This window comes from Rhincodon typus, chromosome 32 (assembly GCF_021869965.1).
Source record: "Rhincodon typus isolate 14 chromosome 32, sRhiTyp1.1, whole genome shotgun sequence".
Taxonomy (NCBI): domain Eukaryota; kingdom Metazoa; phylum Chordata; class Chondrichthyes; order Orectolobiformes; family Rhincodontidae; genus Rhincodon; species Rhincodon typus.
In genome coordinates, this window is record NC_063363.1 from 23,414,964 (window position 1) to 23,431,770 (window position 16,807).

The 16,807-nt window shown below is 39.0% G+C and overlaps 1 protein-coding gene across 1 annotated transcript in view; it reads right to left on the reverse strand.

Annotated features, from left to right (window-relative positions):
• Nucleotides 1-16,807, reverse strand: part of LOC109919559 (otoancorin-like) — a 200,571-nt gene that overhangs the window by 35,508 nt on the left and 148,256 nt on the right. Inside the window, exons 12-15 of the mRNA XM_048615372.1 lie at nt 15,990-16,045; nt 14,205-14,310; nt 12,204-12,319; nt 447-585 (exon numbers count right to left, since the gene is read on the reverse strand). Coding sequence (XP_048471329.1) covers nt 447-585; nt 12,204-12,319; nt 14,205-14,310; nt 15,990-16,045 — 417 coding nt within the window. The remainder of the gene's footprint in view (nt 1-446; nt 586-12,203; nt 12,320-14,204; nt 14,311-15,989; nt 16,046-16,807) is intronic.

The window sequence follows — 16,807 nt, forward strand, 5'->3', positions numbered from 1 at the left end:
TCTACTTTTGGTCATAAGAAGGAGGTTTCAAGATTTAAAATAATAAATGCATTTCAGGAAAGAAATGCCCAATGGTAGAATTGAGTCAGGCAAAATGGTGCTTTGCTTGTTCCTGAGGCAGAACTGAGATGGTGTTCATTGGACACTGTATGGAGGTCTGCTGTCTTAAGATCTTTTACCTCTTTCCACATCCTCTCCTGTAGCAACATTTCTCCTAAAACCATACTGTGTGGCTTGCTGTTAGCCACTGGGTTGTCTATCCAATCTATGCCCCTTAATCCTCAAGATATTTCACCATCTTGTGTCACCAGAGGCTTAGCTGTGACCATTCAGTTCATCTCACCCACAGCTACAGATTGCAGCCAATGTTATACCATTGCTATTATTCACAGAAGATTAGCAACACATTAACATGTAGATTTTTTTTTAAGTCCTGCAAAACTTACCAGGCAATTTGTGGCGTAATCGAGAAGTTCTTTACGTCTGGGTGAACTTCGGGGGAGCATTGTGAGATTGGCTTGGCTTATTAGCTCAACCATGTGGGGGCACAAAGCTTGAGGAATGAGCTTCAGTTCGTTAATATCCCTGAAAAATATATGACAGATATGTAACAACAACAATTAACATTGACTTAGGGTCCTAAAAGAAGGAAAAATGTGTGAGAGGAAATAATAAAGAGACATAGGTCAGGTGACTAAAAGAAGCTTGGTCAAAGCAGTGGTTCCGAAAGGAGTAGGAAATGGTGAAGAGAAATTCTAGAGCGAGGAGCCTAAATGTCAGAAGACACGGCTATAAATGCTGGGACAAAGTTAATGGGAGATGTGTGAGAGACTAGGGCCAGAGGAATGGTGAGAGTACTTCACTGGAAAAAGAGAATAGAGAGCCTTTTAATGGGATTCAGGAGCTAAAAAGAGAATAGAGAGCCTTTTAACGGGATTCAGGAGCTAATACAAGTAGTGATATACATTCGCAAAAACAGTAGTCAGACACAATTGAATGACCTCACAAGTTTAAATCTATTGGTTAAAAAAGACTTGTGATATTCAGAAAACTAGAAGTATTTTTGCGATAAATATACAAAAAAAGTTTGTTTGTCATTTTGTGCTTCTTCCACTCACACCACAATAACTCCCTCTTTATGTCACAATAAATATTTCCCTCCAAGAGTGAGGAGTTCAATGGGAAAAATGTTTTGGTAACATGACATTTTGTATAATTCTTTAAAAATAGACTGTGACATGGCACGTGATTCTTTGATTCCCTGGCTTATGTTCCCATGTTTTCTTAATTAAAATTACTGTTCTCTGGAGACATTTTACCAGAGGCAGGAAATTATAGTTTATTTGTTTTAACAGGAACCAACTCGAAGGACATATTATTAAAACTTTACTTCAGCTCTCAAATTGACTTGAAAATCCACAATCATTTCGAAAATTTTTTGTTTCCATCCTCAAAATCTTTGAGAGATTTTACCCCTGTCTTGGGCCAGCCATTTCATAAGTTATTGTACTACAGGTTTCAGCAGCGATAGATTCATGGAGCTTATTGACATGAAAGCATTTTATTACCTTGCAAATTTGGCCCAGGATCAGTGGAGAGATTCAGTCGGACAGAGGACAAATGTGTAATATTGTGCTCTTTTAAATGAGGAGCACTAGTTGAAGAAATGATGAGGCTGAGTGGTCTCCTCCCATGCTTTAAGTGTATGTGATGCTATGGAGTGGAATTGGCTTCCCCTATCTGATGAGTTCACAATGTGTGTCTTAAGTGACAGTATGTAGACATGATGTGAAGGTGCCGGTGTTGGACTGGGGTGGACAAGGTCAGAAATCACACGACACTAGGCAATAGTCCAACAGGTTTATTTGAAATCACAAGCTTTCGGAGCGCAGCCCCTATCATTGCACAAAGCTTGTGATTTCAAATAAACCGGTTGGAATATGATCTGGTGTCGTGTGACTTCTGAGTATGTGGACACTATATACACTTACAGCACCTACAAATTGATATATATTCATTTCTACACAAATCAGTAATAGTTGGCATATGTCCATCCACATGAAATGTCAGTCTTCAGGACATATACAACAAAAGGAAAAGAAAGCCAAGCATTTTTATCAGAGATAGTAGGAACTGCAGATGCTGGAGAATCCGAGACAACAAGGTGCAGGGCTGGATGAACACAGCAGGACAAGCAGCATCATAGGAGCAGAAAGGCTGACGTTTCGGGCCTAGACCCTTCATCAGAAAAGGGGGAGGGGAAGGGGGTTCTGAAATAAATAGGGAGAGAGTGGGAGGCGGATAGAAGATGGATGGAGGAGAGGATAGGTGGAGAGGAAACAAACAGGTCGAAGAGGCAGGGATGGATCCAGTAAAGGTGAGCGTAGGTGGGGAGTTAGGGAGGGGATAGGTCAGTCCAGGGAGGACGGACAGGTCAAGGGGGCGGGATGAGGTTAGTCGGTAGGAGATGGGGGTGTGGCTTGAGGTGGGAGGAGGGGATAGGTGGGAGGAAGAACAGGTTTAGGAGGCGGGGATGAGCTGGACTGGTTTTGGGATGTTGTAGGGGGAGGGGAGATTTTGAAGCATTTTTATGTCAGTTTCTGTTGACTTGGCAAACAAAGTGCAAGAACGGATTATCAGACACAAGCCATTTGCAATTTGCCTACAGTCTGTGCCCAAACTGAGAGGCCTGAGGAAAGGCCATTAATTGGGCCTTCATTGGCAGGGCAGCCTGAAGAATCCTCAGCCCCGCTCTGCTCATACAATGCTATTTGGCAAAGAAGCCCAGAATAGGCGTTCAGTTTTTTATATTCATTCACTCGACGAAGGCATCGCTGACCAGACAGCATTTATTGCCCATCCCTAATTGCCCAGAGGGCAGTTAAGAGTAACCACATTGCTGTGGGCCTGGAGTCACATGTAGGCCAGACCAGGTAAGGATGGCAGTTTCCTTCCCTAAAGGGCATTAGTAAACCAGGTGGGTTCATCACCACACACAGGTCCTCACCCCTATTTAAAGACATAGGGGACCTACTAGATTACAGTGCTTTTTAATGAGCTGCCAGAAGAAGTGGTGGAGGCTGGTACAATTACAATTAAAAGGCATCTGGATGGGTACATGAATAGGAAGGATTTGGAGGGATAGAGGCCAAATGCTGGCAAATGAGACTGATTAATTTAGGACATCTGGTCAGCATGGATGAGTTGGACCAAAGGATCTGTTTCAGTGCTGTACATCTCTCTAAGTCCTGTTTCAGACGAGATTGGACTTTTTTCCGGTATGCTTGAAACTTGTCTCTGAGATTAGCCCTCATGAACACCTACAAAATGGACAGGATGAAATGCAAATCTGGCCCCAGGAATTGAAAATTGTTAATTTGCAAACTTCTCAGTAGATCATAATAAAACATAGTTCATCTCAGAATCTGCAATTTACAGTCATTAAACCTTGTGGCCTTAAAGGGACAAGCTAGATACACAGCAGAGCTATACACTGAAGGCAATGCTGGACAGTCATCAAAAGCAACTGACCCCCTCCACTGGTTACATCTGATGCAGGTGGCACACAGACTTCATGCTGCCTGCTCATTTTCTGATTGTAGCAGGCAGAAGAGTGTTAAATATGCTGTTGACTGCTAAAATGTGTTAGAGCCCGTTTGAGTCTGACAATCGCCAGCTGCCGCTGCAGGTGTGTATAGAGAGGAGAAAGGTAAATTCTCAGAACTTCACAAATTACTTTTTTAATGTGTCAAACAAGACATCTGTTGCTTTTATGTTTTATTACATACTGGACCTTATATATTTTCCCACAAACTGAACTCAAACCTATTTATACACCCACGAGGGTCTTCTGACATGCCCTAAATAGACACAGAATATTAAAGCTAATACCTAATCAGGATAGCTGCTGCTTACGAGGCCTGATACTGGCCAGGCGCTGCACTCAGTGTTGTTTCCACATCCTTAACATAGGGCCTGCTTCTGCAACGGTTGGTCTCTGGAGTTTTCATTAGCTTCATGCCTGAGAATCTTCTTCTTATCCTTTCTCTTATCACTCGTATTGTCTCTTTCCCATTGGCTCAGGCTAATTCTCTTATCACATGCCTTTACCTTATTGGCCCTGGCCCAGAGACCTAGGTAACATTACCTCATTATTTCTCATCCAAATAAGGCTTTTGCATTACTTCAACTTCCTTATTTTTTGCAAAATTTATTTAATTCAAACCAGTTTAAATTGGCTCAAAATAGTACCTGGGATCAGGTCATTTTTAGTTCACAAGCTGCTTCTTTCTTCATGTCAGCACCTTTGCATTCAGTACCTCCCATTAGTGATGTCGGTGGCTGGTACCCCTCATTCTGTTTATCCTTCTGCAGCCTCTGGCAAACAAGTCCCCAGGCAGCGATGTCAGCAGCTTGTACCTCTCTCTCTCTCTATCTATCTCTGTGCAGCCTCTGGCTAACAAATATTTCAGCAGAAACCCAAGTTCATGCAAGAGCAGCATCATATAAAGCTAGCCTCTACTACTTAAACCCAGATTGTGAAAATCGAGGCTTATTCTGCTTGCAACAAATGCTAGAAAAGGCTGGGCTAAGAACTGATCTGCAAGCAGGGGTCGAATTGGTTTACAGGGGAGCGACAATTTGATATAAGTTCTAAGAGAATATACCGGAGGCCTTGGGACGGCAGATGGAATGCTGGATAGACATTGTGAAGCACTGAGTTCAATTCGGGCAATTTCAGCAAAGCTCATGACAAATCTCGAATCCAGAAAACAATGTCACAAGAAGTTTACTGACCTCACAAGGGCGGTCAACGTCAAAGAATGCATCTGCAAATGCCGTATTCAATTAACTGAACCACTAACCTCAGAGATCTGTCACCCCCTTTTCCTTAGCTGCAGAAAATCCCTATCCATGACTGATTTCAATATTCATGGGTTTAACTCACTGTTGCACACCGCTGCATGCCTCACACCCACCTGTAGCAGGTGATACATACAGCCAGTCGGCAAATCATGGCATAAATTACTCATCCACATTGGATCACTCTCACTGACACCCTTCCTGTCTCTCACAGGACAAGGTGATGCATAATCGGATGAAACAACACTTTAGCTGGCAGAGACAAGCACAGTTAGCAGACTTTTATCCACCAGGGGAGATGGTGTTCCTCATTATTCAAGTGATCATGACTGAAGCTGTGGGCAGCAGTGGAGCTGAAACCATCTAAGATGACCAAATGTACATACCTATTCCTTCATTGCTCACCTTATCTCCCATTCCTGCCACTATTTTTTTTGACTGGAAAATTTTAGAAGGCAGAAGAATTTATCTCATGCTTGATAACACTGTCAGAAATTAACATTATGCCAAGTATGCATGTGTGAAACTTTATAAGATGGTTAAATGTTAAACTGCGTCTTTTGACTTGTGACAAACCATAATGTCCTGAAATGGGAGATGTTGAAAACTTACCATATTGCATTAATTCTGCTCAGATACAAACCCATGTGATCTTTTTGACAGTGGTCTAGAGGTCCGGGTCAAAACCCATAAAACCTAAGTGCCAGTGTGCACACCTTAAAGGAACTGGTCTTGTTGAACTCTCAGACTCGGATAGAGATCCAAAACAGCTGCTGCTGTGGTAGGCAGAGGTAAGGCTCTCTTTGTGTTAACCTCCAAGCAGAATGCTGATAGCAATAAATGCCGTGTTTGAATAGATTGGTCTTTTCTTTATTCTTTCATGGCTTATGGGTGTGAATGGCAAGGCCAACATTTTTTGCCCATCCCTAATTGTCTTTGAACTGAATGCCTTATTATGTCAATGCTGTGGATTTATATCCCGAAAGGGCCCTCTTGAGCAATGCGTTTCTTCTAAAGAGACTAGTTTTATATTCAAGTTTTTAAAAACTAATTGTGCTTACGTTTCATCATGGGAGATTTAAAGCAGTGTTTCCCGGCATTAACCACCACTGTGCCATCACTGCCCCAGATTTTTTTGATATTTTAAAAATGAAGCAGACACCAGAAGAATACTTTGTTGCTAGAATTCGATTCACTGGTTTACAGGGAGTTAAATCGTAGACTGCATGACCACTTTGCGGAAAACCTACATTCTGTCTGTAAAAGTGACCCTGATCTTTCAGTCATCTGCCACTTCAGCATACCACCATGTTCCTATGCTGTCATTTCTGTCTCAGGCCTCCCTCCCGGGAGGCTTAATGCAAGCAAGAGGAACAGCAAAATAAAAACCAAAAAGAACTGGAGATGCTGGAAGTCTGAACGGAAAGCAGAAATTGCTGGAAACTTTTCAAGAAGGGCCACTTGATGCAAAAGATTAACTCTTGCCTTCTCTCTACAGATACTGCTAGACCTGCTGAGTTTCTCCAGCAATTTCAGTTTCTGTGATGGAGGACAGCATCTCATTTTCCACATGTGGACCTTGCAGCCATCAGGGTTCAATTTTTAAAGCCTGCACACCTCCTACTGTGTCTTTTACCTATTGCCACATTGCTGGCCCTGTCATAACATGAGTTGCTCTCAGCACAGGCAACCCATTTTCACCCACTTAACACCCCATTTTCACCCAGCTAACTTTTCTTCTACTCTGGCTTGTCATCAACAATCCCTTTATACCTCTCTCTGTCTTTGGTCTCCACCTATCAGGTCCCTTCTTTCAAATCTCACCCCTATCCCTACCTCGACTATCCCTCGTCATCAAGTTGAATATCAATTTTTCCCAGGTTCTATCAGTTCTGAAGTCAGCGAACCCGAAACGTTAATATTGTTTTCTCTCCACAAATTGCTAGACCTGTTGAGTTTATACAGCAATTTGTGTTTTTGTTTCAGATTGAATGAAGGAACATGGTGTGGCACTTTTGGTGGTGTTCACCAATTAATGAGGAAGTGTCTTTCCTGTGGTTTATTACTTACCTCTACGAAATGTTTAGGTATTATTCATTGAATATGTTACAGTAAAGGGTCTTAAAATTGGACCTTGTTGAGTGATTCTTTCAGTTGGTAGTTGGGAAATTTGTCTGGCATTTTTAAATGCTGTCGATCTCCATAGGGGCTATAACAATGTATTTATAGCTGCACAGAAGAAAAATCAGTTTACAATAAATAAAGGAACATATTAGTACCCGAATTTCCATTTTACAGAAAAGTGCTTAGAGTTTATTTTCTCTAAAACAAATTTAAAGGGATAATTTTCCCTTTGTAATTATAGCTGTAGGTAGCCTGAAAAGGGGTCACAATCAGATTAGATTTCTGAAAAATTGGAAGAGTAACTGGATAGATACTTCAAACAAATAGATTACAAGAGGTGTTGAGATTTCCAGTCATCTTGTATAATTAAATGCTTGCTAGAATGCAAAAGTTAATTAAAGTGCAGAAGCAGAATAGAAGTTGCTTCAGTGAATCATGACACAGTTTAATAATCTGAAAAGGAATTAGAACGTTAAACTGCCTAGTAATGTTGAGCAGTTTATTAACAAATCTTACGAACACTTTTAGGTGTGAAATAACTGAAGGTGGGTTATTACAAACAATGAAGTCCATGCAATTAGGCCTGAAGCCAAGGATGGTTTTCAACCAATTTTTGGAACTGACTGGGTAACAGAAAGATTTAGGGAAAGAAGTGCTGAGAATGCAAAGGCTATAACGGGTCTTGAAACAGGAAGATGATCCATTCAGTATTAGTAAAGAACTTGATGCATCATTTGAACACTTTCTGTTAAGACTTAAGGTCAACTAGACATGTCAATATAACATGCAGGTGCACAAAGTAGCTGTGGTTGAAGACAGTCGTTGCTGTAGGTGGTGAAGAGGAATTCCCAAGGGTGAATCTTTGATAACTTTGTGACCACAAACTTGAGTTTTTGCATCTGCCTCTGCTCATCATCCCTGCCTTTCTGCAGGCTAAAGTGAATAAAAACCGCAGCACCCATTAATGGGACAAAGAAATACAATTGTCATAAACCCAATCCTCCAAGATGCCCTGCATCACTGCCTATAGACATCAAGAATTTTAAACCATGACACAGACAACCAAGCACTTCTACAAACTCAGCAAGAAATCAATTAGCAACTGAGCAGAAGTGGTTGCTGACCTCTTTAAATACTACAGAGGGGGTGAGGTGGGCATTTCCATTTTTCTGCTGCACACATCTTCAATGGTGCGTGGCTGAAAGATGGAATCAACTGGAGTACTCAAGTTAAAAATTAGACATTGGTTGAAGTCAGAAACAGCCGACACTTCATACCTCTGGTAGTCTGCTTTTAATGTGCCATCTATGATTGTACCAATGTGGGCCACATCTATATTTTAAACGTAATTTTGAGACTGAAAGACCATCTATAGAACTAAGGAAAGAAAAAGTCTTACCATAAAAAGTCGTTTCTGCTAACAACAAATGTATTTTTCTTTTACATTCTGAAATATGAACAAGAAAGAGTTGCCCATCTCACCTTCTTGAAAACTGTCACAAAAAATTGCCAATCATATTTGCTGTTCTTATATTTACATTCTGAATAAATGATTCGTGATGACTGATTAATTTGGGAAGATATGCTGATACAGTTATTGATGATCCCTGTTAAAGCTATATTTGTCAATCTATTGCAATTTCTTTAATAAATGGGATGGAAACCAATATATATCAACATGATTACAAGAGAGTTCCAAATGGCCAAAAAAAACCAGGAAAATGAGAAATTTCAATTAAGTGAGTAAAATTCAAAGAAGTAATGATAACAGAGATATTATCACACATTGGGAACTGATGGAGAAGATTAACAGTGAGCTGAATACAGGCAATTCAGTTGTCAGAAGTGGAAATCAATCTGAAAAGTGTTATCCATCAATTTCTGTGCCTGATGAAAACGTGTATGAAATTCTGCTTCTGGTAAATGTGATTATTATAAACATGTAGTGGAGTGGTTAGAAAAACAGCTTGAATAGAACATACATTTAAAATAAAAGTGTTGAGACACAGTGTGTGGGAGGACACACTCCACCACAGAGCGATTAGCTATAAGTTGTTACTCCTGTAATTTTTAATCACAAGTCATAATGAGACAAGTGGTGACTTAAAATTAAAGTTAATGGGCTGGCAGTTTCAGAGTGTTCTGAAGAAGGATCACTGGACCCAAAACATTAACTCTGACTTTTCTCCACAGATGCCACCAGATCTGCTGAGATTTTCCAGAAATTTCTGTTTCTGTTTGAGTGCGTCTCTTGGGGTCCAGTTGGTGGTTGAAGGGCCTGAATGTTGAAGATCTTGAGTCAGCAGCAGCTTTAATTGGGATTCAAGGCTTTAATGTGGGATATAGAGGACAATCCCTTCACAGAGATGGTTCACCAGGAAGCGGCCTGTTCCTCAAAACAAACCAGCCTTGCAGTGGGGGCCTCAGGTAGATGTTGAATATTTTAATTACAAGTAAAAATGGCCTAATGCCTGCTTCAGGATTGGGAAAAGATGCCTTTTTTTTGTTTTTCCTTAGTATGGCAGATGGTGTGCTTTCATTTAGAAATGTGTCCATTTCTCATGTGCGCCATTTTGGAGACAAAGGAGGCCATATAGCTGTATCTAAAAGAACCATCCGATCCCAGACAATCCAATCAGTGGCTCCACCATTCAAAAAGATGACACCTGCTCTGTTTGTAGCTCAAATAACACATCCCTATTTATCCCCAGTAACCTGGATTTTCTTGGTCACCAAACTTCTGCTTCATTCATTATACTTCATTCATAAGACAGGACGTCCCACTCAGTATTATTCACAAGCAAATACCACTAATATTCTATCATATAACATTTGACCAAACAACTACAAATAATATAAGATTTATTACTCATGTTGTATAATCAGGAGGCTATTTTATTAGTGTTAAACAATGCCTAATACTTCAAAATGTCAAAACTGTCCTGCTAAAATCTGAAATGCCTTCAGCATGCGACACAGTTATATTACAGAGCTGCTATTTCTGATAGTATTTTTGGCTCATGTCTCATAGGAAATTTGTCTTAGGGCCTCTGAAATGAATAATTATTCACCTTGAGAATTAGAATGCTTCAGTCTAATGTAATGTACCACTGAAGCATGGTATGGAGCATTGTTCATTTATTGAGTGGAAGCATCTCCATCATTCCAAACTTTGTTCAATAGCAATAAAGATGTTTCAGTTTTAACCTTGAATTTGTACTTGCGCTCCATACACGGCACGTCATTAAGTTCTTTTATTTCTGACAATAAGCCCAAACCAACAATAACAACACAAACAAACTGGAATCAGTTAATAAAAGAATGCAATAACATGTCATGCAATGATACCTGCTCATTACTCAATAGAGGCAGATAACTGCACATAATTTCAATGAATTTGGTGCAAAAATAAAAGGAAGCCCTGGGCTGATTGGAGTAAAATACTTTTGTCATGGTCTTTTCAAATTCATTTTTTGCTGCCAATGATGAGGAACCATTTCAAGGGCGACTTAATCAAACATTGACAACAGGGATGAACGGAGGCAATCGGACCATGATGTTGGCAAAACTTTTGCTTTGTCTTTGTTGGAACAAGCAAGATTTTCATTCAATGGTAAATCGAGTAAATGCCTTAATTTTATATTTTGAATTTGCGTTAAAAATGAGGTCACTTTAACTTTGGAGCCAGGCTTTTGTGCAGGAAAATGATTCTGATCGATTTGTTAATTAAAAAGATACATTTTGTTTTTATGTGGGTGGGGTGGGGGTTTTAATTCCTGTAGAGAGTCAATATGCATTGTTTTAGACCGCGGTACTGAGTTCCAGCTGACATCGAAGTGCAATTTATCTTGGTCATGACTCAAAAGCACATAATTTGTTGTCAATTCTGTTGCCACAACAAGACAAAAAAAAAGCTTTTGGCTAAGATATGACAGAGAGGAATTCTGGAACAAAGTGTGAAGTTTTCTGGCTTCATTCCCCTGCACAAATTAAAGGCCAAAGTATGCATGAGGTTAGAGACAACAAGGTGCAGAGCTGGATGAGCACAGCAGGCTAAGCAGCATCATAGGAGCAGAAAGGCTGATGTTTGGGCCTAGACCCTTCATCAGAGGTTAGTTGGATGGGGTAGATAGATGCTGGGGGTGCTAGTTGTGGCTGGTAAGGAGCAAAATACAGGACAGCATATAACAGAATTCACCTGAGACAGGACAAACCATAAACATCATGAGGACTCTCACCTGAAGAAGGTGAAGAACTATTTAGCTGTAAGAAAAGCAATACTCCAAAATGCAGGTCCATTTTGGAATTAATGGCTGCTAAGAGAGTTGGAGAAATGTTTTTTTCTGTATGTAGTTTGTGCCCAGTTCACTGATTGCAACCTTGACACCTAGTTTTAATGAGAGAAATGTTTGCCAAGATTCCTATTCCTGATTAATAATGAAGATCGCTCCTGGAAGTTTGAATGTATGATTGTCAAACACAAACTAATGTGGGATTCTGTATGATGTACCAGTTAAGATGAAATAAGGATATAGTAATAGTAGTTGGCCATTTAGCATCACAAAGCATTTCCGCCATTCAATGGGACCATGCTGGACTTGAATCTTAATTCCATATCACTCAGTTTTTGTCAGTAGAGTTGAAACTACCCAGGGTTGCACTGAAGTCTCCAGGTATTCAAAGACAATCTCCAGGACACATTAAAAATATTTATTTTGCTGTCATTTTCTTTAAACTTTACTAGATATAAAGAAGGTGAGAAAACAGTCAAATCGATACATCCGTCCACCTCCCACTTGATGAGAATTAAGAAAAGGGATTGAAAAGATTTGAGAAAGAATTTGTCTTGATGGAGAACTCTAAATAGTGCAAAATAAAAAAATGAAATAACTGCAGATGCTGTAAATCAGAAACAAAAACAGAAGTTGCTGGTAAAGCACAGCAGGTCTGGCAACATCAGTAAAGAGAAACAAGAGTTAAAGTTTTGAGCCAGTTACCCGTCCTCGGAACTCTAAATATTGCAATCCTTAAGTTGGGAGTAAAGCACAGTTTTTGTGAAGTTGTCTAGAATGGAAAGTAATGATGTGAGAAGTTTTCTAGAATGGAAAGTAATGATGAAGCAAGTCAATCATCCCAGAAAATGGGAGATAATATGTTTTCTTACATTTCGATCTAATTTTGAATCAAGATTCAGTGAAGAAAGGAATATGACTTACGGTTGAAAAATCATGTATGAGATCAGGAATTCATTAATGTCTTCTGATGTCAGGTTGTTGAAGTAGTTTGGGTTGCTGGTTTTGTCTTTAAAGAATTTGATAGAAAAACAGCGAATCTGTAAATTACATGAGCAGTGTTAATAGGTTAATGAAAAACACAAGGCTGATGTAGCTAATGCTCTAAAACACAATAATGTTTCTAATTGTGGAATGTGGCCAACAAAATATTGCTGCAAATATAGCAATCTCATTGACCCTGTTATGCACCTTGAGCATTAAGATATTGTGTTTTCTCACTGAAAATAACAATACTTGCCACATCATACAAAATCATAACTTATACATTTTCTCATCAAAAGTTTTATCAAGTCAAATTAATTGAATAGGAATAATGAAAATGAATATAAAGTAACTAAGGAATTGGAAATGTACTTAGTAGGAAAGTATGCCACAACTTCACTCATTCTTTGAAAAGTGCCCCACAAATAAACATTTGTTGATCTTAATGTTCTTATGTAATGGTCAGCTCTTAATGAAATCAAGATTTTGCCCAGTGATTACCGTTCAGTTCTCTTTCGACATCAATTCACCTCACAGAAACTGTGTCACCTGGCGACGTGAAATGTAACGTCAGCGGTACTGTAAAGGAGTGTCTTGTGGCTTCTACATTGCTGATTATTGGGGGAGGCTGTTGCTGACTTTGGAGGGGGGTGCTGCGGTAGTTGGGGGGTTGGGGAGTAGCAATTAGCAATTGCAATAGGGACTGAGTGGGATAATCCATCAGTACGGAGACCTGCATGCCTTTGTTGAGAGCAAACTGGTTAACAATCCAATTCCTTGAAGCATGTCATAGTTATCTTTCCTTCATTAGGGTAACCTTCCATGAAAAAGCTTTCAGGTTGAGCTGCAAGTACATCTATTAGAAGTGTGTGAAATGGTGATTATGGTTTAAAATTAAAAAAAAACACAGAATGAAATTGTTAATATTGTTCTCATGAAATGGAAGGCATTTTTCAGCCAAGAGTAACTTATTCTCCATGATTCATGAAGTGATGGGATGTGATAAATTCCACAGAATTATCATGAACAAATGACAAGCCTTAAAATAAATGTTCAGAAGGTGGTAAGTCATATTATAGCTACTCCTGATTAGTATTCAATAACTTGTGTTTGACAGTGTATTCTTGTGAATTGGTCTAAGGTTAATAAGAAGCTCATCTTATGATACTGCATTCCAATATCTTACTGAATACATCCACTGTTACAAATATGAGCGAGAACAGCTACCTTTCTATGTTTAATATTGTCAATTGCTCACTTCAATGGTCTTAGATACCTTATTTTATCAAAGTTAGTTTGCACTCTCCTATATCTACTTGTACAAAAGAGTGAGCTAGAAATGTAAGCAGCATTGAATTGATCTGCAATGAATTTCTATTTCTCCACATTTGCACTCAGCCCAAATGATCTTGGTAAGCTAATGTCACTTAAGTCAGTTTGTGACAAACAAATTACACCTCAGAAGAGTTCACATCCAAATCTTGCTACGGCAACTTGGCCATAGACTCTTAAAAAATGACAGCCGGTCTTACAGACGAGCCATCTGGTCAAAGTACTGGAAACAGATATATCACAACATACTCAATACCTTCAGGAAAGGACAGGGAACACTAGGCAATGTGAATGGAATTCAAGCATGAATTTGGAGGCATCAAATGGTGAAGGGAGCAAGTTGTGATCTCTGACATAGCTTGTGAGAGGAGAAGGATGAAATACTGCCATGCTATCTAACTACAAACTGTGCAGTCAAATAACAGTTAGCTTGTGCAGGAAGTTTGATAAAGTGGAGTTTGATGAAGCAGTGTGGGAGGCTCGAGTGGAGCATAAACACTGTCATATGGTCTGAGTGCTTGTTTCTGTGATGTTAACTCTCCATAGACTAATCATGGCTTGGCACTAATCAAGTCTTGGTTCATATGGAATTTATTGACTTGAACTTACCTGATTACTAGAAACAAGGGGATTATTTGCCAGTGCCTTCACCACATCAGATTTCAGTGTGTTAATGAGGCTACATGGAATTCCTTTGACAACAGCCTTCAATTTACTTCAACGAGAAGCAGAAAAATAAATTTGATAGGATTAAAAATTAATAATGAAGGCTCATATTTCAAACTTAATGTTAAGGATGTTTGTATTTTCCTACAAAAAGCATTGCACAATTTAATGATGCATAAGAATTCTAACAAAATATTTTTCATCTTCTTAGAATCACAAGATTTTCAAACAAGAGAAACATACTAAGTACATACTCTACATATATTTAAATTTACCTGATGAATTTCAAAGGATCTTATTGATATGTATTAGAACTACAGACATCATAGTGCTAAATACAGATGGAAAATTAATATAATTTTCCTCTGTATTATTAAGAGTCAGCACATTGCTGAAAAGAGAGGCATGTTGACAAAACTACTCACCTTCCATGCAACTAGAGAAATGCAAGAAAGCCATATGTCATATTAGTATTAGCTAATACAACAGGAGGAAAGAAAGCTGATTGGCTATCAAGAGAACATTGTCTAGGCAAGAAATTGTTATGGATAAAGCAATAAGGGAGTATTTCCTGAAAAATTCTGAGTGTGTTAATAATGCCACGAAAACTGATTTTTAAGACGATTAGTTGAGTTTGAAGTCTGAAGTCACATGACGTCAGGTTATAGTCCAATAGGTATATTTAAAATCACAAGCTTATATAGCGCTGCTCCTTCATCAGGTGAAGCAGCAGTGCTCTTTACCTGAGGAAGGAGCAGCACTCTGAGGGCTTGTGTTTCAAATAAACCTATTGGACTATAATCTGATATCATATGACTTCTGACTTTTTCCATCCCAGTCCAATCTCGGCACCTCCACATCATGGCTGCGGCTGAGCTTGAAACGTAGGTCATTGATACTTGCTACAAGTGATATAAATTCCAATGCAGGGACTGATTCTCTACAAACAGAAGGAATATGTTTCACGACTTCCATATTTTTTGTGTTACCCAAGAGCTTAGGGAGACTATTGTTTCTATTGCTTTCTCCATGGTAACACTTCCACCAATAAGAGTTGACGTGCCAACCGACCAGCACCCTTCTGTCCTGTAATATAAATTGCGGTGATAGAAATTTGGCGTTCTTGCCTCTATCCTCATGAGAGCAAAATGAAAAGCTTCAACAGTATGTCTCTCTTTTCAGCAATATTCAATATTCTTATCTGTAGATGCAATTCAGTAGGTAATTCTCTCAACTCTGTTATGTACCAGGAATTTGAGCTCAAAATTAATTGGCATTCCAATGTAACACAAAGAACAAACTACAGTGTTCAAGCCTTGTCTTAAATCGAATCTATTTGGGACGAACATTAAAAATTGTACTACTTTAAGGAAGTTCTTCTGATTTCTACAATATTCCCAAAACAGCTTATCAGTTGTGTTATGCTGTCTATGGGACCTTGCAATGAGCAAACAAGTTCAAAAACAGCATTAGTTAACACATTGTAAAGTAATTTATTTCCATACAAAATGTTTCAATATGTTTCTGACAAGGCGCTGTATATAAATATTTCAATTCATTATTCTTAATTAAGCATGGATAGACTTTACCATATTTCAAGCATGTATACAATCGCTATGAAATAAAAATAAATTACTGAGTGCTCAATGCCCCAACAATCTGTGAAATCCACAACAAATTCTTCAAAATAATAAGCCTCAAAGTCAAGTAGAAAAGTCTTTGACTCACCTGATATTTTTAACATCGTTGAGTTGGTTTTTAACACGATCAATGGCAGCAACAGACTGGAAAATTGAAAAGAAATTTTGTTTTCTTCAGACAGGGGAGAATCATGGGGAAATATTTTCAGTGTAGAATTAAGTTTGTTGACATAGTGCCTTTTAAAATAAGTGTATGTTATAAAGCGGAGGTTGGCGCCCCTCTGATAACTAAAACCGAAGTGCCCAGAGCGGTGCACCTCACCTCACAATCTGTTAAAACAGCCCCCAATCTGTTATAAAGGAATGGTTAAACAAAATAAATTCCCTTCTAACTTCTAGCTGTTCTTGAATAAAACAGTATTATCATGGTGTGCTGTTCTAATAAATGCAAATCTCACCTATATAAACTAGAATTAAAAAAAACTAGAACGTAGTCTCTCGAAATTACAGCTAGGCTACATCTTCTGGAATGTTCTGTGCCTTCCCTGGTGATCTTCTGTCAGGAATGTTCGCTCTGTGAATTCTTCTGTCTGGAATATTAGTTAAGAGTGCCATGGTACCTTTATTAATTAGATGATGCTTTCTCTGAGTGCTGAGAGAGTGGATTTCTTATCAGATGGCAGTTGGCTCTCTCCAAATTTTCCAAATGCCCTCATCTTTTATACCCTTGATGACATATCAATGTCTTACAATAAGATTAGCCCGGTGTTGTCAAAACCATGAGATTGAAATTTAGAGATAGTAGAGATAGTAGGAACTGCAGATGCTGGAGAATCTGAGATAACAAGGTGTAGAGCGAGATGAACACAGCAGGCCAAGCAGCATCAGAGGAGCAGGAAAGCTGAT